At 34.7% G+C, this 15,561-nt stretch overlaps 2 protein-coding genes across 2 annotated transcripts in view; one reads left to right on the forward strand and one right to left on the reverse strand.

Annotated features, from left to right (window-relative positions):
- LOC145259113 (cathepsin L-like peptidase) overlaps positions 1 to 1,010 on the forward strand; it is a 52,507-nt gene extending 51,497 nt beyond the window's left edge. Inside the window, exon 10 of the mRNA XM_080116784.1 lies at positions 459 to 1,010. Within this exon, the coding sequence (XP_079972910.1) occupies positions 459 to 646 (188 nt within the window). The 3' untranslated portion in view covers positions 647 to 1,010. The remainder of the gene's footprint in view (positions 1 to 458) is intronic.
- Positions 1,011 to 4,413: 3,403 nt separating this feature from the next.
- LOC145263494 (uncharacterized) lies at positions 4,414 to 15,300 on the reverse strand. The gene is made up of 2 exons (XM_080120400.1): positions 15,206 to 15,300; positions 4,414 to 5,017 (listed from the first exon to the last, which is right to left on the reverse strand). Exons 1-2 carry the CDS (start codon positions 15,268 to 15,270, stop codon positions 4,696 to 4,698), a joined length of 387 nt encoding a protein of 128 aa, XP_079976526.1. The 5' UTR covers positions 15,271 to 15,300; the 3' UTR covers positions 4,414 to 4,695.
- Between the last annotated feature and the right edge of the window lie 261 nt (positions 15,301 to 15,561).

The following is a 15,561-nucleotide window of genomic DNA, read 5'->3' on the forward strand; positions in this document are numbered from 1 at the left end:
AAAGGAAATAATCTGAAAATAAAGGCCCAGTGTTTAGATTGAAAATTTCAATGCTAAAAAAATCTGCTTTTTATTCCCAGTTTTGTTTTTGCTATAAATAATCCTCGAGATACAATGTTTTATAATTTTTGTTTTTGTTTTGGTGTGCAATTGATTGGTGGTATGATAAACAGTGTTCATCTTTAATATAAATCTCACCTGTATGTATGTATGCCTAAAACTTTTGACAGAAGTGACTGATTTTCACATCAGTATCATTTTGAAGCTCAACCCAGCTCGGACAACAAATATTGAAAAATTGGCTAAAAACATCAATTCCTTCACTCTCAACTGGGCACTTTTATGTAGGAAGGGGTCACTTTTTTTGCTGATATTTTCGAAAGTCATCCCCTCTTTTTGATTGACTAGTTTTAGATAAACTCTAAATGATTTATAATTTTTCCATTTTTCTATTCTAGAGAGTGATGCCGATTCATTGGATCATGCCGTCCTCGCTGTTGGTTATGGAGACCTCCACGGAGAACCTTATTGGTTGATTAAAAACTCCTGGTCCACTTATTGGGGCAATGATGGCTATGTATTGATTTCCAGAAAGAACAATCAATGTGGAGTGACCACTGCTCCTACTTATGTCATTATTAAATAAACACTCATACTTTTATTTGATCATAGGACCCCCACCCACCTCCACTATTGGGGTCAGTCGTATAAAAGAGAAAGGGTTGAATGGAATGGAATTTTTATTTCCTTTTTTCTTTTTTATATTTTTAAAATATAATCTAAGGTTGCCAGAATAAGTGAAATGATTTTAAACTAGCCTTTTTTTTTTTTTTTTTTTGTATATATGGTTGAAAATAGTTTTTGACTTGATGAAAATGCATAATAAAATAACCGTTGAAACATTTTCGTCAAAATATTTTTTTTGCAACTGAAGCAGCCTTCCTGATGAGATTGAAATATAAGAATTATGTACAGTATTTTTTTATCGAATTAAAATTTAAAAATAAAAATTCCTTTTTTTTCTTTTTTTTTTTTTTTTTCCCTCTTGTGGAAATTAGATTTTTGTAATGGAAACTGTCATTGTATGACATTATTGTGGCCCGGGGATGTATCCTTGTGTCAAATTTTGGTTTGAGACAGAATTATGACATGATTGTCCTGGTATCTCTACTTATTGGCAACCTTCTGTCTCTTGAGACAACGGCATTCTGCACCTAGTTTGGTTTACTACAGCATCCAATTTTAGATTTGCAGCTACGTTGACAGATGCTGCAGTTATAGTCAGCAGTAGGAATGGTGACGGTGGCAAGTGTGGACTGTATCCTCTCTTGCCTGAAGGTTCTCTTTTCTTCACATTGTCTTTCTCTCTTCTTTTCTGCTAATTTAATGCTGTTCTTGACCTTTGCTTGCCATGCTGTGCGATCGGATGACTCTGACTCAAGATCTTGTGGCTGAATACCACAAGTCTTCAGGTGTGTTGCAGGTTTCCTTGTAGCGCAGAGTTGGTCATCCGATTGGCCGTGTGCCAGAGACCAGCTCCCTATACAGGATGTCCTTTGGGATGCGACCAACTTCCATCCTCCACACATGACCGAGCCAACGCAAGCGTTTCTGCTATCATGATAATAAATATCATCTGGACGTGATGCGTGTTTTGACCATGCAATGAAATTAAATTCACAAATCTGACATTGACGCTACTGGTTTTGAACATTTTGGAGTGTCTGTTGAAAATTTTTGTACTTCAGGAACAAAAAAAAAAAATTGAATTGAAATTGCCAGCTGAGAAAATTGTTGGACAAAAATGGACAAGACATTTTTATATTTTAACACAAGAAAGGTTCCTACACATGTAATATTTGCTTTATAATAACAGATTTTCATACATAAACATTTTAACAGTACATATTTATTTCATGCCAATTTAACTTCAACAAAGGAAATTTGGTTTGGTAATCTTTTTTTTTTTTTTTAACATCAAACCCAGGTTTTCACCTGACACCCGTGCTGTATTTTGAGTCGCTCATGCTTCTGCTTTGCTTGTTCTTTCATCTAACTATTTACAAAAGAGCATATCTTCATTTTTCATATTCAAAATGTACTAATGTGGAATATGGACAATGATTTTTAGGACTATTTTGTATTTTCACATTAATATTATGATTATTGTTTTTATTATTATAATGTATAAAGTTACATTCAATTGGAACATCATTGCACAGTGCGTATTACTTAATAAAGCAGTAAAAACCTAAAAACACGAGTGATCGCCCATGCTATGAAGTGACAGTAAAAAGAGCAATGACCACCATAGAAAAAAAGTGTCCACAATTGGATAACAATGTCCAACATTGAAAGACCAGCGATTTACCCTCCAGTACCATGAAGTGAGTCGATTTCATTTCAAAGCAGTCCAATGGGGCCCAACACTGGCTATGATTGATAATTGCAGAGAAACCCAGTGATCGCAAGTAAACATGATTTCATTTAGAAGTAGTCCAATGGAGATTGATACTGCTCATGGCTGCCAATAACTAACACTATGCTGGGAACTAAAAGTGACAGTTGTAAAGACGGCTAAGATCCACCAGTAAACACCTCAATACAGCACTGCTGGTGATTGTCACTCACTTCCAAGAGAGGCAGACACTGATCATGGTTGCTAGTGAGTTTCAGTTGCAAAGTGTAGCCAACGCCCAACAGTAAATACAAGTAACCACACCCAAAACGGCACTTCTCACCAATAACCAACTGTGATGACAATCACAGCCAGTGGCTTCTGCTAGCTGCCGCTGCCAGACAATGTTAGTGGAAGCTAAATGACTTTATTTAGGCCAATGCCTGTTATTTTCCATTAAAAACCGTAGTTTAATTTGTTTTTGGGGGTTGGGGGCATCCTTTATTGAATCTTTGACATTTTCACATACTTCCATCATGCAATGCCAGTACAAGGGTCCTGCTAGTTTAAAAGAAAATTTTCACCACTTCCAAACCAGAAATTTAGTGTTTAATTAACATTAATCAAATAATAAAAAAAAATATTGGTAAATTTTTGTTTTTAGATATATGTGAAGTGGCAGCAATTTGCCAAAAGTAGATTTTTATGTCTCAAAAGGAAAAATTAATTGGTAAAAAAAGATAAAATAAATAACATGACTATTTAAAAGAAAAAAATTGGAACGAATCTAAACTTAATAACTTGCAGGAAATACCACGGTAGTTGAATACTTTTAAAACACATGAGATACATAAATAAAATGAATAAAAAATAAAATAAAACAAATAACGAAGAATTTAAGAAATTTTTTTAGTAAATTTTTAAAACTTGAAAAGAATTTTTAAAAGTTGAAAAGAATTTTAAAAAATTGACAATTTTTTTAAAAAATGTAAGTTCAATACACAATACATTTTTTTTTATATATAAATTATAAAGGAACAAATGTCAATTAACTTTCACATTTTTTTTTAAATTTTCAAAAGAAACTATAACAAAAAAAAAACTTAGTCTCCTCTCAGTATGACTTTTTTTTTTCTTTTTAAATTATAAAATAAAATAGCCGATTTGAAACCATAAACAAACAGCCATGTTTTATTTAGTTTTGAAAGTTTTTGGAGAGGTAATGGTCTGAATGATTTTTAACTGATAAAGAGCTGGTAAAGGATGGTAATTAATTTCTCATTAATTAATGTTTGCAATGATGATAGTTTTTGTGACACTGGACAGCAGACAAGTAAATTAATATTTAGATAATAATAATCATAATATATACCCTCCCCCCTTTCAACATAATTTTGTCCTTTGTTTTAAGGAAACATTAGTAATGAAGGGGAAGGGAAAGAAATTAATTGCTTTTATGCCTATCAATATTATATACTTAATTTACTTAATCTAAATTTAATAATTTAAATCAAATTTAGTAAAAATATTTTAAATTTTTATAGCATTTAAAATTGATATAAATCTTTGCAAATCAAATTGTATGGCATCAGTTTGTAAAATTCCTCAGACTACTTGATTTCCTCCGATTAATGAAACAAAAGTATCATTTGCTTCACTGCAAAAAGACTAAACAAATATATAACAAATAATATTATCCAAGGCAAGATAAGTTACCGTGCTATCTAGCTGGATAAGTTTTTAGAGTTTTTACTTATTTTAAAGCGTTTATTCAGTTCGAAAAACAAGTGTCAAGTGTTATATGAGAACAAGAAAAATGGCCGGCATGAGAGGGTCACATCTTTGGAATCACGATAATTGCACAAAAATAGAAAATTAAACAATGCTAGTAGAACCCCACTTAATAAATGTTATTGTGACATAGGTAGAAGAGTAACTTACTTGAAGAGTAATTTGATAACATTTATTTGTTGTATATATATATATATATATATATATATATATATAATTTTATTTTTTTATTTATTTTTTATTTTTTTTTTTTGTACCAATTTTTCATTTTGTTCTCTATAGTAAAAATGCCTGAATTTTCTAATAGGGTGGTTAGGGTTAAAACCATTCGAGTTATCACGTCGTTTTCAATTCCTAAGTATCATTTTACACGGAAAATTTTCTTTGTTATTTTTTCGTTTTAATAATTCTGACGTTATTTCTTTAAAAAGTTATCATGCAAAAATAACTGTTAATGAATGGTTGCTTTTTATATGCTTATGATGTATCTATTACGCAAGGAAGAGTCACTGTATAATTTTTAATGTCCACATTACTAGGACAACTGCTATCACAGTGATATTCAATTTTGAGTCTTTGGCGGTTTTAATGGCAGTGTTTTCATAATGGGTTTCAAGCGACATGTTCGTATATATTTTAGTGATAATAGATTGAACAGATGGCATTTCAGGGGTCACATCTGAGCTGCTGATTAGGGTTGTGCCGTTCTGCTGTAGATTGTTGTTGCCGTCACATTCCTTGTGTGATGATGTGACAGTTTGCAGATCAAATAGTATAGGTGAGTAGACATTAGTCCAGTAAGTATTTGTAGATTTCACAAAAGTTGCCCTGAAAAAAAAAAAAAAAAAAAATAGGCGAAGAGAAGGAGGAAAGTGAAGACATCCACGTGTCCAATAAGATAGAAACATGACCATTTGGACACAAAATACACTGTGTAAAAAATGGAATTAAAACTGTTTTAATTTTACGAAATATGTAATAGTTATTTCTTATAGATAAGAAACTGGTTTTATTCATTAAATTCATGTGGGAAAAGGAAGTTTACTTCTTGTGAGAAAATAGGATTCATACTAGAAAAAAAGCGCTGAAAGTTGAATTTGGAGCGACAGCTTTTGAACATACGGAATAACAGTGTATATCAAGCAATTTTACTTGGATAAGTAATAAAGAATAATATACAGAATGAGGGGTATGAATACGCACTTTTGCGAGAACCAATCTTAAACTAGCAGGGAGGCCCAGCGTTGTCTGGGATTGAATGAGGATCAATGAATGTTCACACTTCCAATATTTTTATTGCCATCGAAATCGGTGAAATCACCCATTTTTCAAGTAAATCGATTGATTACCTGCTCTAGTCAGGGACCCACTGCAGTACACCAGGAAAAAGCTTCACATGCCTCCCTAGAAGTGATTTAGTCCACAATACATTGATGTCGACATTGCACTGTAGAGAATCTACTTATTTATTTTATATAATGGCTTGAATTAAAGTTTAAAATACGAAAGTCAAGGATCATAGTTCAATTGTACTTTAAACAAAAACATTAATTTCAAACACACCCCGATCTTATATATATATATATAAAAAAAAAACCCTACTGTTGTGTTTATATTCCAAGTCCTTCTGCTTGTGGAGTGATAAAACTTCTCAAATGCTCTTGTGATGTTAGGCTGTATAAGGGTGTTAATTTGGTCGAAATCGAACTATTCCTTCTTTAATTGGATTTTTTTTTTTTTTTACCGGTTTTTGATATTTATCGAATACATTCTGCTACAGAACCCAAGAACACTCCCAGACACATAAAGTATATTCATATGAGATTAAAAAAAAAAAATACGGAACGAACTCACACACACATACAAAGTGCATTTTATATATAAGTAGATGAAAAATTCTGTCTCTTTCCGTCGTAGAAGGAATGGCCTTTGCATACAAATATCTTCTGTCGTTTTGCTGCAATGCAATCAATGAACATGAAACTTACTGAAAACAGAAAAAGAAGAATAGCTGCCTTCTGTTGCAGTAGAGTCAAACTGACGTCCATGGTGGTAAGGTAACTGGGAAAAGAATCCGTGTACTAAGAATTTGAGTTTATATGGGCTGATTCACGTGACCAGGTAGCGAACAGTGATTGGCTTACATGACAAAAGCAAAAGGGGTACAACTATTGATCAATCTCTGATTCTGTTATAAAATCTAATAGTGACAAAGCAGATAATGAGTGGTAGTCTGGTATAATCTCTTGACTTAAATCGTTCTCTTAAAAAATATTTTAAAAATCATTCAAGTTTAGTCAACTATTTCATTTTAATCGCGTGATTGTTTTATTTTTTCTTCCCTGTGATGAAAAGGTTTATTTAGTTATAGTTATAATAAAAAAATACAAAACAAACAAAACAAAACTATTCGTGATGAAAGTGAAATTTTGTTTCTATAAACAAAAACAAAATAACCCTACCTTTTCTAAATCCAATCAGACTAATTCACAACAAAATATCAGTTTAATCGATTGACTTTCAATATATAAGACAATGTAAAGTTTGGACCGACCAACTAGCCAATTATAGTGATGCACTGATGCAGTGTCCGTATCTAAAAAAACAAAAAAACAAAAAAAAACAGAAGGGCCAGGAAAAGCAAGAAGATAAACAATACAGCACGAGGTGAATGGATTAGGGAACTTCGTAGAAATAAAACTGAATATAAATTAAAATGGTCCATAGTAGGGAGAGCTAGTAAGCATAAACCAAATAAATCGAAAAGATTGAACATCTGTATCGTTGAATCATATCACATATCAACATTTAAGGAAGGTTTATTAAATAATGCATGGATGTAGTGCTAAATAAAAAGAATAACATAACTAGAAGATATATAAATGAACAAGTAAATAAATGTACATAAGGGGGATAAAAGAGATTAGAGTATAGCTTATGCTTAATATAGAAACTATAAATCAGATATGAATAATAGGAAAACCTACTCTTGAAATATCAACAAACTACAAACCGAAGCAAATAATGAGACATACCAAAAATATAAGGTAGATTAAACAACTTTAGTAATAGTTAAGAGGGTGACGACAAACTCATAAATAGAAACAGTAAAGCAAAAGCACTGATAACAATAGATTTCTTAAATATATAGCTTCGAAATACAAAATAAGTATGACAATTAGATAACTAGGAAGACACATAACAAGGATAGATCATATTAAGAAAGGAATGTTTTAGTTAGACACTATAGAAATACAATGGTGAATATATATATATATATATATATATATATATATATATATATATATATATATATATATATATATATATATATATATATATATAGTAACATAAAAATAATCCAAAAATTAGCCAGCAAATGTTAACGTATGAGAAACAAAGGGAAATAACTAAGCAAAGGATATATTAAGATAAGTAAATTAGAGTGATCTCCCTTAGACCTTCTAACGCATGCACAATTACAAAGAAGAAATACATTCTAAAAATATTGTAGTTTTTAATACAGAGCAATGAAAAAAAGTATAATCCAAAATCAGTTGGAGAGTTTTTAAAATTCAAAAGGAAGCACATGAAGTAATCCATAAGATAAAATCCATTGTTTGTTGTCACAATATTTTATATATATATATATATATATATATAGTTATATCTCATAGGATTAGCAAATCTCTCGACAGAGGCAACCTTTCTAATGCAATTGCTCTTGACATATCTAAGGCCTTTGATAGGGTATGGCATAAAGGTTTACTTCATAAGATCTCTAGCTATGGTATTGCTGGAAATGTCTTCTCAATTATTAAATCATTTCTTTCTGATAGGTTCATAAGAGTAGTAGTTGAGGGGCAAAAATCGGAAGCTCACAGTATTAATGCCGGTGTCCCTCAGGGGTCCATCCTGGGCCCAACTCTTTTCCTGATCTACATTAATGATCTTCCAAATCACATCCTTACATCATTTGTAGACATCTATGCTGACGACACTACCATTTATGGTAGCACATCTAAGACAGTAAACGACCAAGTTCTCTCCAATTCTCTCTCCTCTGATCTTGAGCACGTAGTACAATGGGGTAAAGAATGGCTGGTTACTTTTAATGCATCTAAAACCAAGCTTCTCTCTTTACATCATCAACATTCTGATCCACATCTGACATCAATTGAAATGAATGGCTCTCGTCTTCAGGAGGCCTCAAGTTTTGACAAACTTCTTGGCTTGACCATTACTCTTGATCTTAAATGGAACACGTACATCAAATCTGTTGCCAAGGCCGCTGGAAAAATGGCGGGATCTTTCTATCGATCCGGTAGATATCTCACTGCTGATGCTATTCTCTATCTATATAAGAGCCAGGTACGTCCAAGGATGGAATACTGTTGCCACATCTGGGCAGGAGATGCTAGAAAGGACTTGGCCTGCCTTGATAGAGTTCAAAATAGACTTTGTAGCCTCATAGGAGATGTCCTTTTCTCTTCTTTGCAACCTTTATCTCACAGAAAAGATGTTGCGAGTTTGTCTCTGATGTATCGTTATTTTCATGGAAAGTGTTCGAATGAGCTTCAATCTATGGTCCCCGATCGCCAAACTTTCACAAGAAACACTCGTCTAGCTGTAAACACTATCAATAATTCCCCCCACTCTTTATCTGTGTCTAAACCTAAACGTAGATTCCATGAACAAAGCTTTTTTCTTAGAACTGCACGCCTGTGGAATTGTCTTCCGTTTTCCTGCTTTCCGGCTGACTACAATATGGTTGTCTTCAAGTCTAACGTAAATAAGTTCTTGATGAGCCATTCCATATAAGTTATCAACTTTACCAAATTTTCATTACTAATGATTACTATAATGTCCAATTTCTATTGTACACTCTTTAACCCTTATCCTTGAGTGGCCTCTTGGCCTTGATAATGTGGTGATGTCTATGTAAAAAAAAAAATATCGTTGAGCACTTTCTGTTGAATTAAGAAGTCGGTCAATTTAGCTCTTATGCGTAGATCATCGTATAACGATTTGATCACTGTCTGTCTGAGGTAATGAACATTTAAATCAAAATGTTTAAAAAATTCAACGCTATTTCACACGGTTAATGGTAGCCGAATGGATACGGCCTCCGCTAATCGAGCCAGAGATGTCTCGTGTCGCGGGGTTCGAATCGTTCGACTGGTAGTAATCGTGACACCCTGCACTGAAGAATCCCGAAAGGATGAAACACTAGTGTCTGTAGGTATTTAATTATTATAGTAAAAAAATAATTATATATATATATATATATATATATATATATATATATATATATATGAAAATTTTCCGGGGGGGGGGATACAGAATTTTATTTGTCACAATATTTTATATATATTTGAAAATTTTCCGATGGGGGGGGGGTACAGAATTTTATAATGGCTAAATACAGACCAAAAAGCATAATGAATTTAAAAAATAAAAAAAATGAAAATAAAGGTTAGCTAACCAGGTTTCGTTCCTCACTTATCAAAGCTAAATCGAGGAAAATACGATTGAAAACAAACAAAAAAGTCATGAATATGGCGGGGGTAGGACCCCCCCAAAACAACAACAACAACAAAAAAAAAAAAACAGAAATAAACGGGGGAAAAAATTACATAGAGACTAAATTAAGTCCAAGAAGATTTTCTTTTTGCTTGCAAAGAGAAGGTCTCAATGACTTAATAAAAAGAGTCTCTAAAATTTTCAAATGATAGGGAGAGTGCGATTTACTAAGGATCGTAAACATGTCAGCACTAAAATTCGTGGCACACGCATGGTTTTTTATAAGATGGTCGCAAATCGCAGAACCATACTCACAACATCCGAGGGTGAAAAATTTGCATAACGAATCTTTGAAGGCACATGCTGTTTCAAACCAAAATCTAATCTTTGTGATGTTCGCCCAACATAGTGCGCACTGCAACTACATTTAAATAAATAAATAATACAATTATTATGCTGGGGGGAGGCGAAGAATATCTTTGCGAATAGACAGCAACATAGGCCTAGTTGAAAAAACAACACGCGGGTTCGATGCAAAATAACACCGTTGCACAGACAAAGAAATTTGCTTAGCAAATCGGTCACTGATGCTACCTAGCCAAGGTAGACGTAGATACACAGGACATCTATTAGCTATAATTTCTTTGGGTTTATGAAAATTAGAAACTTTCTTATTGATAGTAGTTTCAACAATATCCAAGGGGTAACCATTATTACAGAGGGTCTTAGTGATAAATTTGAGTTCGTCATCCAAATTAACTTCAGAACAAATCAAGGCCCTATGTGCTAAAGTTTTGATTAAATTATATCTTTGGTTTGTAGGGCAAAAAGAGTCCCAACGCGTATAGAGACCCGTAAAAGTTGGTTTACGATAAACAGAAGTAAGAAAACACGAGGATATCTTGGACACAAAAACATCCAAAAACAGAAGAGTAGAATTCGTTTCCTACCGTAAACTTAAGGGCTGGATGAACGTTATTAAGAGACACAAAAAAAAGCATTCGCATTCGTCTCGTTGTCAAATAAGCAGAAAGTGTCGTCAACATAACGAAAATAACTGTCTGGTTTATGCAAACCAGACAATAGACCCTCTTCATGAAAACCCACAAAGATATTAGCCAACGCTGGTCCCAATGGGGAACCCATGACCACACCATCCGTCTGTCTATACATAATATCGAATAATATATATATATATATATATATATATATATATATATATATATATATATATATATATATATATATACGAATAAACCTAGAACCCCATCCTCCAACATAGACCCCTACTACTAGGTCTCCTTCTCCAACATCAGGGGTCTACGTTCCAACCTTTCAAAGGTTGAAACACAATTACAGGAGACGAAATCGAACATATTCTTTCTAAGTGAAACTGGCACAGGGCCAACCACTTCTCTAGACGAATTCAAAATCAAAGGATACTCAAACTTAACACTAAATCTGACCCCCAAGATCGCCATGGGCATGGAATATGTGCCTACATCAAAGATGGCTTTCCATGTAGTAGGGATATTTCGAGAGAAGACCCAATCTACCTTATATGTGCTTTCGGGTTGCCCTAGCTTACACCACTGCATTTATATTTGCCCTCTATCGCCCCACAAGAGTGGGGTTACTATCTTTAAGAGCATATCTGAGAAAATTGACCACATCCTGTCTGCTCATCCTTCGGCTAACATTCACATTTGCGGTGACTTCAATGTCCATAATGTAGAATGGCTGACCCACTCAAATAAAACCGATGACGAGGGGAGGTTCTGTCACGATTTTGCCATTGCCTATGACCTCATTCAGATTGTTCACGAACACATCCGTGTGCCCGATACACCCGGTCAATATGCAAGCCTTCTAGACCTTTTCCTCACAACTTCCCCTGAGCTGTGTTCATGTTCCGTTCTATCTCCTCTGGGATTCTCTGACCACTCTGTTGTAGCTAAAAATGAAATGTAATAAGTACTTCAGACGTACCTCTCCACCGTACTGTATACCGACACTCTATGGCTGACTGGGATAGCTTCCGTACATTCATATCTGACCTACCTCTGCACTCCATGTTTAAAAAGGATGTGTCCTCTGTAGTATCAGACCTGACGGAATGGTTAATTGTAGGCATAGACCGATTCATACCATCGAAAAAATTCCAACAAAAACCTAACAGCCAGCCATGGTTCTCCCCTGAATGTGCTGCTGCCATCGCGCACAGAAATCACTTTTTCCATAGCTACCAACGTAATAGATGTACTGAGACTAAATCTGCTTTCAGGACTGCCAGCAACCACTGTAAAAGAGTAATAAAACATGCTAGAGAGCTATATGCTCTGTCTGTTAAATCCAAAGTAGCTGAGCAGCAGCTTGGTTCCCACCAGTTCTAGCAAATAGCAAACAGGATCTTGAACAGAAGCGTGCGTTCTATCTCAACTATCATCAATGGACCTGAGGTCATCTCGTCAGCATCAGACAAGGCCAGACTATTTGCCAAGAACTTTGCAGCTAATTCTACCCTATGCGACAATGAACATCAACTCCCTGTATTTCCTCCTATAACAGACAACACGCTATGTAACATACAAATATCTGTGCGTGAAGTCGCCAAGCTAATCAAGAACGTTGATTCCAATAAAGCAACTGACCCTGATGGCATTCCAGTTATAGTGCTGAAAAAGCTCCAACCAGAACTTGCCCTCATACTTACAAAACTGTTTAAGCGTTGCCTTAAGGAGAAGTGCTTTCCAACACCCAGGAAAACCTCATCAGTATGTCCTGTATTTAAGAATTCAGGTGAAAAGTCACCTCCCTCTCAGTACATACCAATAAGTCTATTGTGTGTCATGAGTAAGTTGTTGGAATCCATATTAAATAAAGAAGTAGTCAACCACCTCAACAGAAACAACCTTCTTAGTGACATGCAATATGGTTTCCGCTCTGCAAGATCTACAGCAGATGTGCTAACGGTTATATCACATAGGATTAGTGAATCTCTTGACAAAGGTTTCCTTTCCAGGGCAATTGCTCTTGACATATCGAAGGCCTTCGATAAGGTATGGCATAAAGGCCTACTTCACAAGATTTCCAGCTATGGTATAACTGGAAATGTTTTCTCAATCATTAAATCATTTCTCTCTGATAGGTTCATAAGAGTAGTGGTTGATGGGCAGAAATCAGAGGCTCACAGTATTAATGCTGGAGTCCCCCAGGGGTCCATCCTGGGCCCAACTCTTTTCCTGATCTACATCAATGATCTCACAAAACACATATTTAAATCATTCGTTGACATCTATGCTGATGACACAACCATCTATGGCAACACATCAAAGGCCGTAAATGACAAAGCTCTCTCTAATTCTCTCTCCTCTGATCTTGAGCACGTGGTACAATGGGGGAAGAGGTGGGTAGTTACTTTTAATGCACCCAAAACTAAGCTTCTATCTTTACATCATCAACGCTCTGATCCCTATCTGGCATCAATTGAAATGGATGGCTCTCGTCTTGGGGAGGCTCCATGTTTTGACAAGCTTCTGGGTTTTACCTTTACTCCTGATCTGAAATGGAACACGTACATCAAATCTGTTGCCAGGGACGCTGGGAAAATGGTGGGATACTTCTACCGCTCTAGAAGATATCTCACTACTGATGCAATTCTCTATCTGTATAAAAGCCAAGTACGTCCAAGGATGGAGTACTGCTGCCACATCTGAGCAGGAGCTGCTAAAAACAGCTTATCCTGCCTTGACAGAGTACAAAATAGACTTCGTGGTTTAGTGGGATGCTCTTTTCTCTTCCCTGCAACCTCTCTCCCACAGAAGAGACGTTGATAGCCTGTCTTTGTTTTATCGTTATTTCCATGGCAGGTGCTCGTCTGAGCTCCAATCCCTCGTCCCCACTCGCCAATATTTTACGATAAACACCCGCCTGGCTGAAACTACTGTCAAAAATGTTACCCACTCTTTATCTGTGCCTAAATCCAAACGTAGATTCTATGAGCAAAGCTTCTTTCTTAGAACTGCACGCCAGTGGAACTCTCTGCCGCTTGCCTGTTTCCCACCTGACTACAACTTGGACGTCTTCAAGTCCAACATAAACAAACTCCTGACAAACCGCCCCCTTAAGTAAGACACTCTATGAAAACCCCCAATACTAATGATTACTACAATACTATCTCATTGATTACTGTACACGCAATAACCCTTATCCCAAAGTGGTCTTCGGGCCTTGATAAGTGGTGACCCCCATGTAAAAAAAATAAAAAAATAATATCGTTGAAACTGAATTCTACCGACATGGTGGCGAATTTCATCAATTCTACAAAAATATGTTCTGGTATTGGGGGAGTCGGAAGTTTACTACGATATAAAGCGTTAGCACAAATATTAATAGTCTCTAACAATATATATATATATATATATATATATATATATATATATATATATATATATATATATATATATATATATATATCTCCTAGCAGGATTTGAACTCGCCATGATCGATTTCATAGTTAACCACATCATTCGTTCAGGTAATCTCTGATGCGAAGTTAAATGAAATAACATGAAACAAAATTCAAATCACTTCCAACCACAAATGAAACCTTTCCAAAATAGCTATTAATTTCGTTGTATATATAATTCCGAACGTTGTAGAATATTTAGAATATTAATCTATCTATATACCCATAAAAGTGAGAATGTGTGTGCGTGAGGACACTTCTCAGTCTATATAGTCAACGAACTTTTGTTCTACAGACTCGAAATTTAGTATATAGGGTATCCAGATATGTGAAAAACCTTATACTCGGGTTTTATCCGGAAAAAGGGGTTGCTAAAAGGCTAAAATTGAAAAATTATTACTTGGGGGGGGGGTAGTCATCGGATTTTTATCTGTTTGTCAACTGTTTCACGAAGTTTGAAAACACCTTTTAATTCGTATGTCAAGCTGGTCTAATGGTTATCGTACTTGACCCACTGTCTTTAGGTTTTGGTTTCGATCTCAACTTCAGTATTTTTTATTTTTACTGACAAGAAGTGAACTGTTTAGAAAAACACAATACTCAAATGCACATGTCTGAGTTTCTTCCCGTTTTTTTTTTTTTGCTCAACTTTTTAGAGGAATTTTACGCTACTTTTTATACCGGGCAACACCAGGTATATCTTCTAGTATAATATATTACCTAAATAATCAGCCAGTTGGTAGCGTCACACTTTCATATGGTATTTCATTGCTATTTCTCTTGTTCATGCCCCATATGGCCTCCTATAAGATTGCCTCATTTCTCTTCACCAACTTCTAATTATTGTAAAATCCTATTCTCTATTCTTTTGTTGGACTAATTATAATTTTAGTTAGTATGTAATAGCTTTTCACTGGACGCTGCACCTTCCTTAGTGTCATCGCATTGTTTAATGTTGTTTCTAGAATAGACACAGTTAATCAATGAAATGATATTAAAAAATAACTCTTGTCTTGATAACCTACTTGATTACCACGTGACCAGCAGGCAATACTGGTGCTGTCCAGAATATTATTTCCTTAGTTTTCATTCGGGCGTTGGTTTGCGTGAGAGTTGACTGAAAAATAAATGAAAAGAAAGCGTGTTAATAATTTTTAAATAATATCAAAACATTTGTTTTGTGATAAAACAATCAGTTACGAAAATTTTTTTAAATTATAATTGTTAGAAACCATTTTTGTTCACCTAAAAAAGCAAGAGATATGTTTTTTAAACGGACAATAGAAACGATTTACAGACAGTTTACGACAGTCGAGAGTCGTGAGTTGAACACTTGACGACAGTTTCTAGTTGAGTTAGAGTTTGGACACAGTTGAAGACC

Source organism: Euprymna scolopes, chromosome 3 (genome assembly GCF_053919585.1).
Source record: "Euprymna scolopes isolate OS-2025 chromosome 3, ASM5391958v1, whole genome shotgun sequence".
NCBI lineage: Eukaryota > Metazoa > Mollusca > Cephalopoda > Sepiida > Sepiolidae > Euprymna > Euprymna scolopes.

What these genes read in the sequence shown, in the direction of transcription:
- LOC145263494 (XM_080120400.1), bottom strand. Translation starts at nt 15,270, where the DNA reads ATGAAAACTAAGGAAATAATATTCTGGACAGCACCAGTATTGCCTGCT. An exon ending in GCTGGTCACGTGGTAATCAA is followed by an intron (nt 5,018 to 15,205) that starts GTAGGTTATCAA and finishes TTTTTTTTTCAG; the next exon opens with GGCAACTTTTGTGAAATCTA.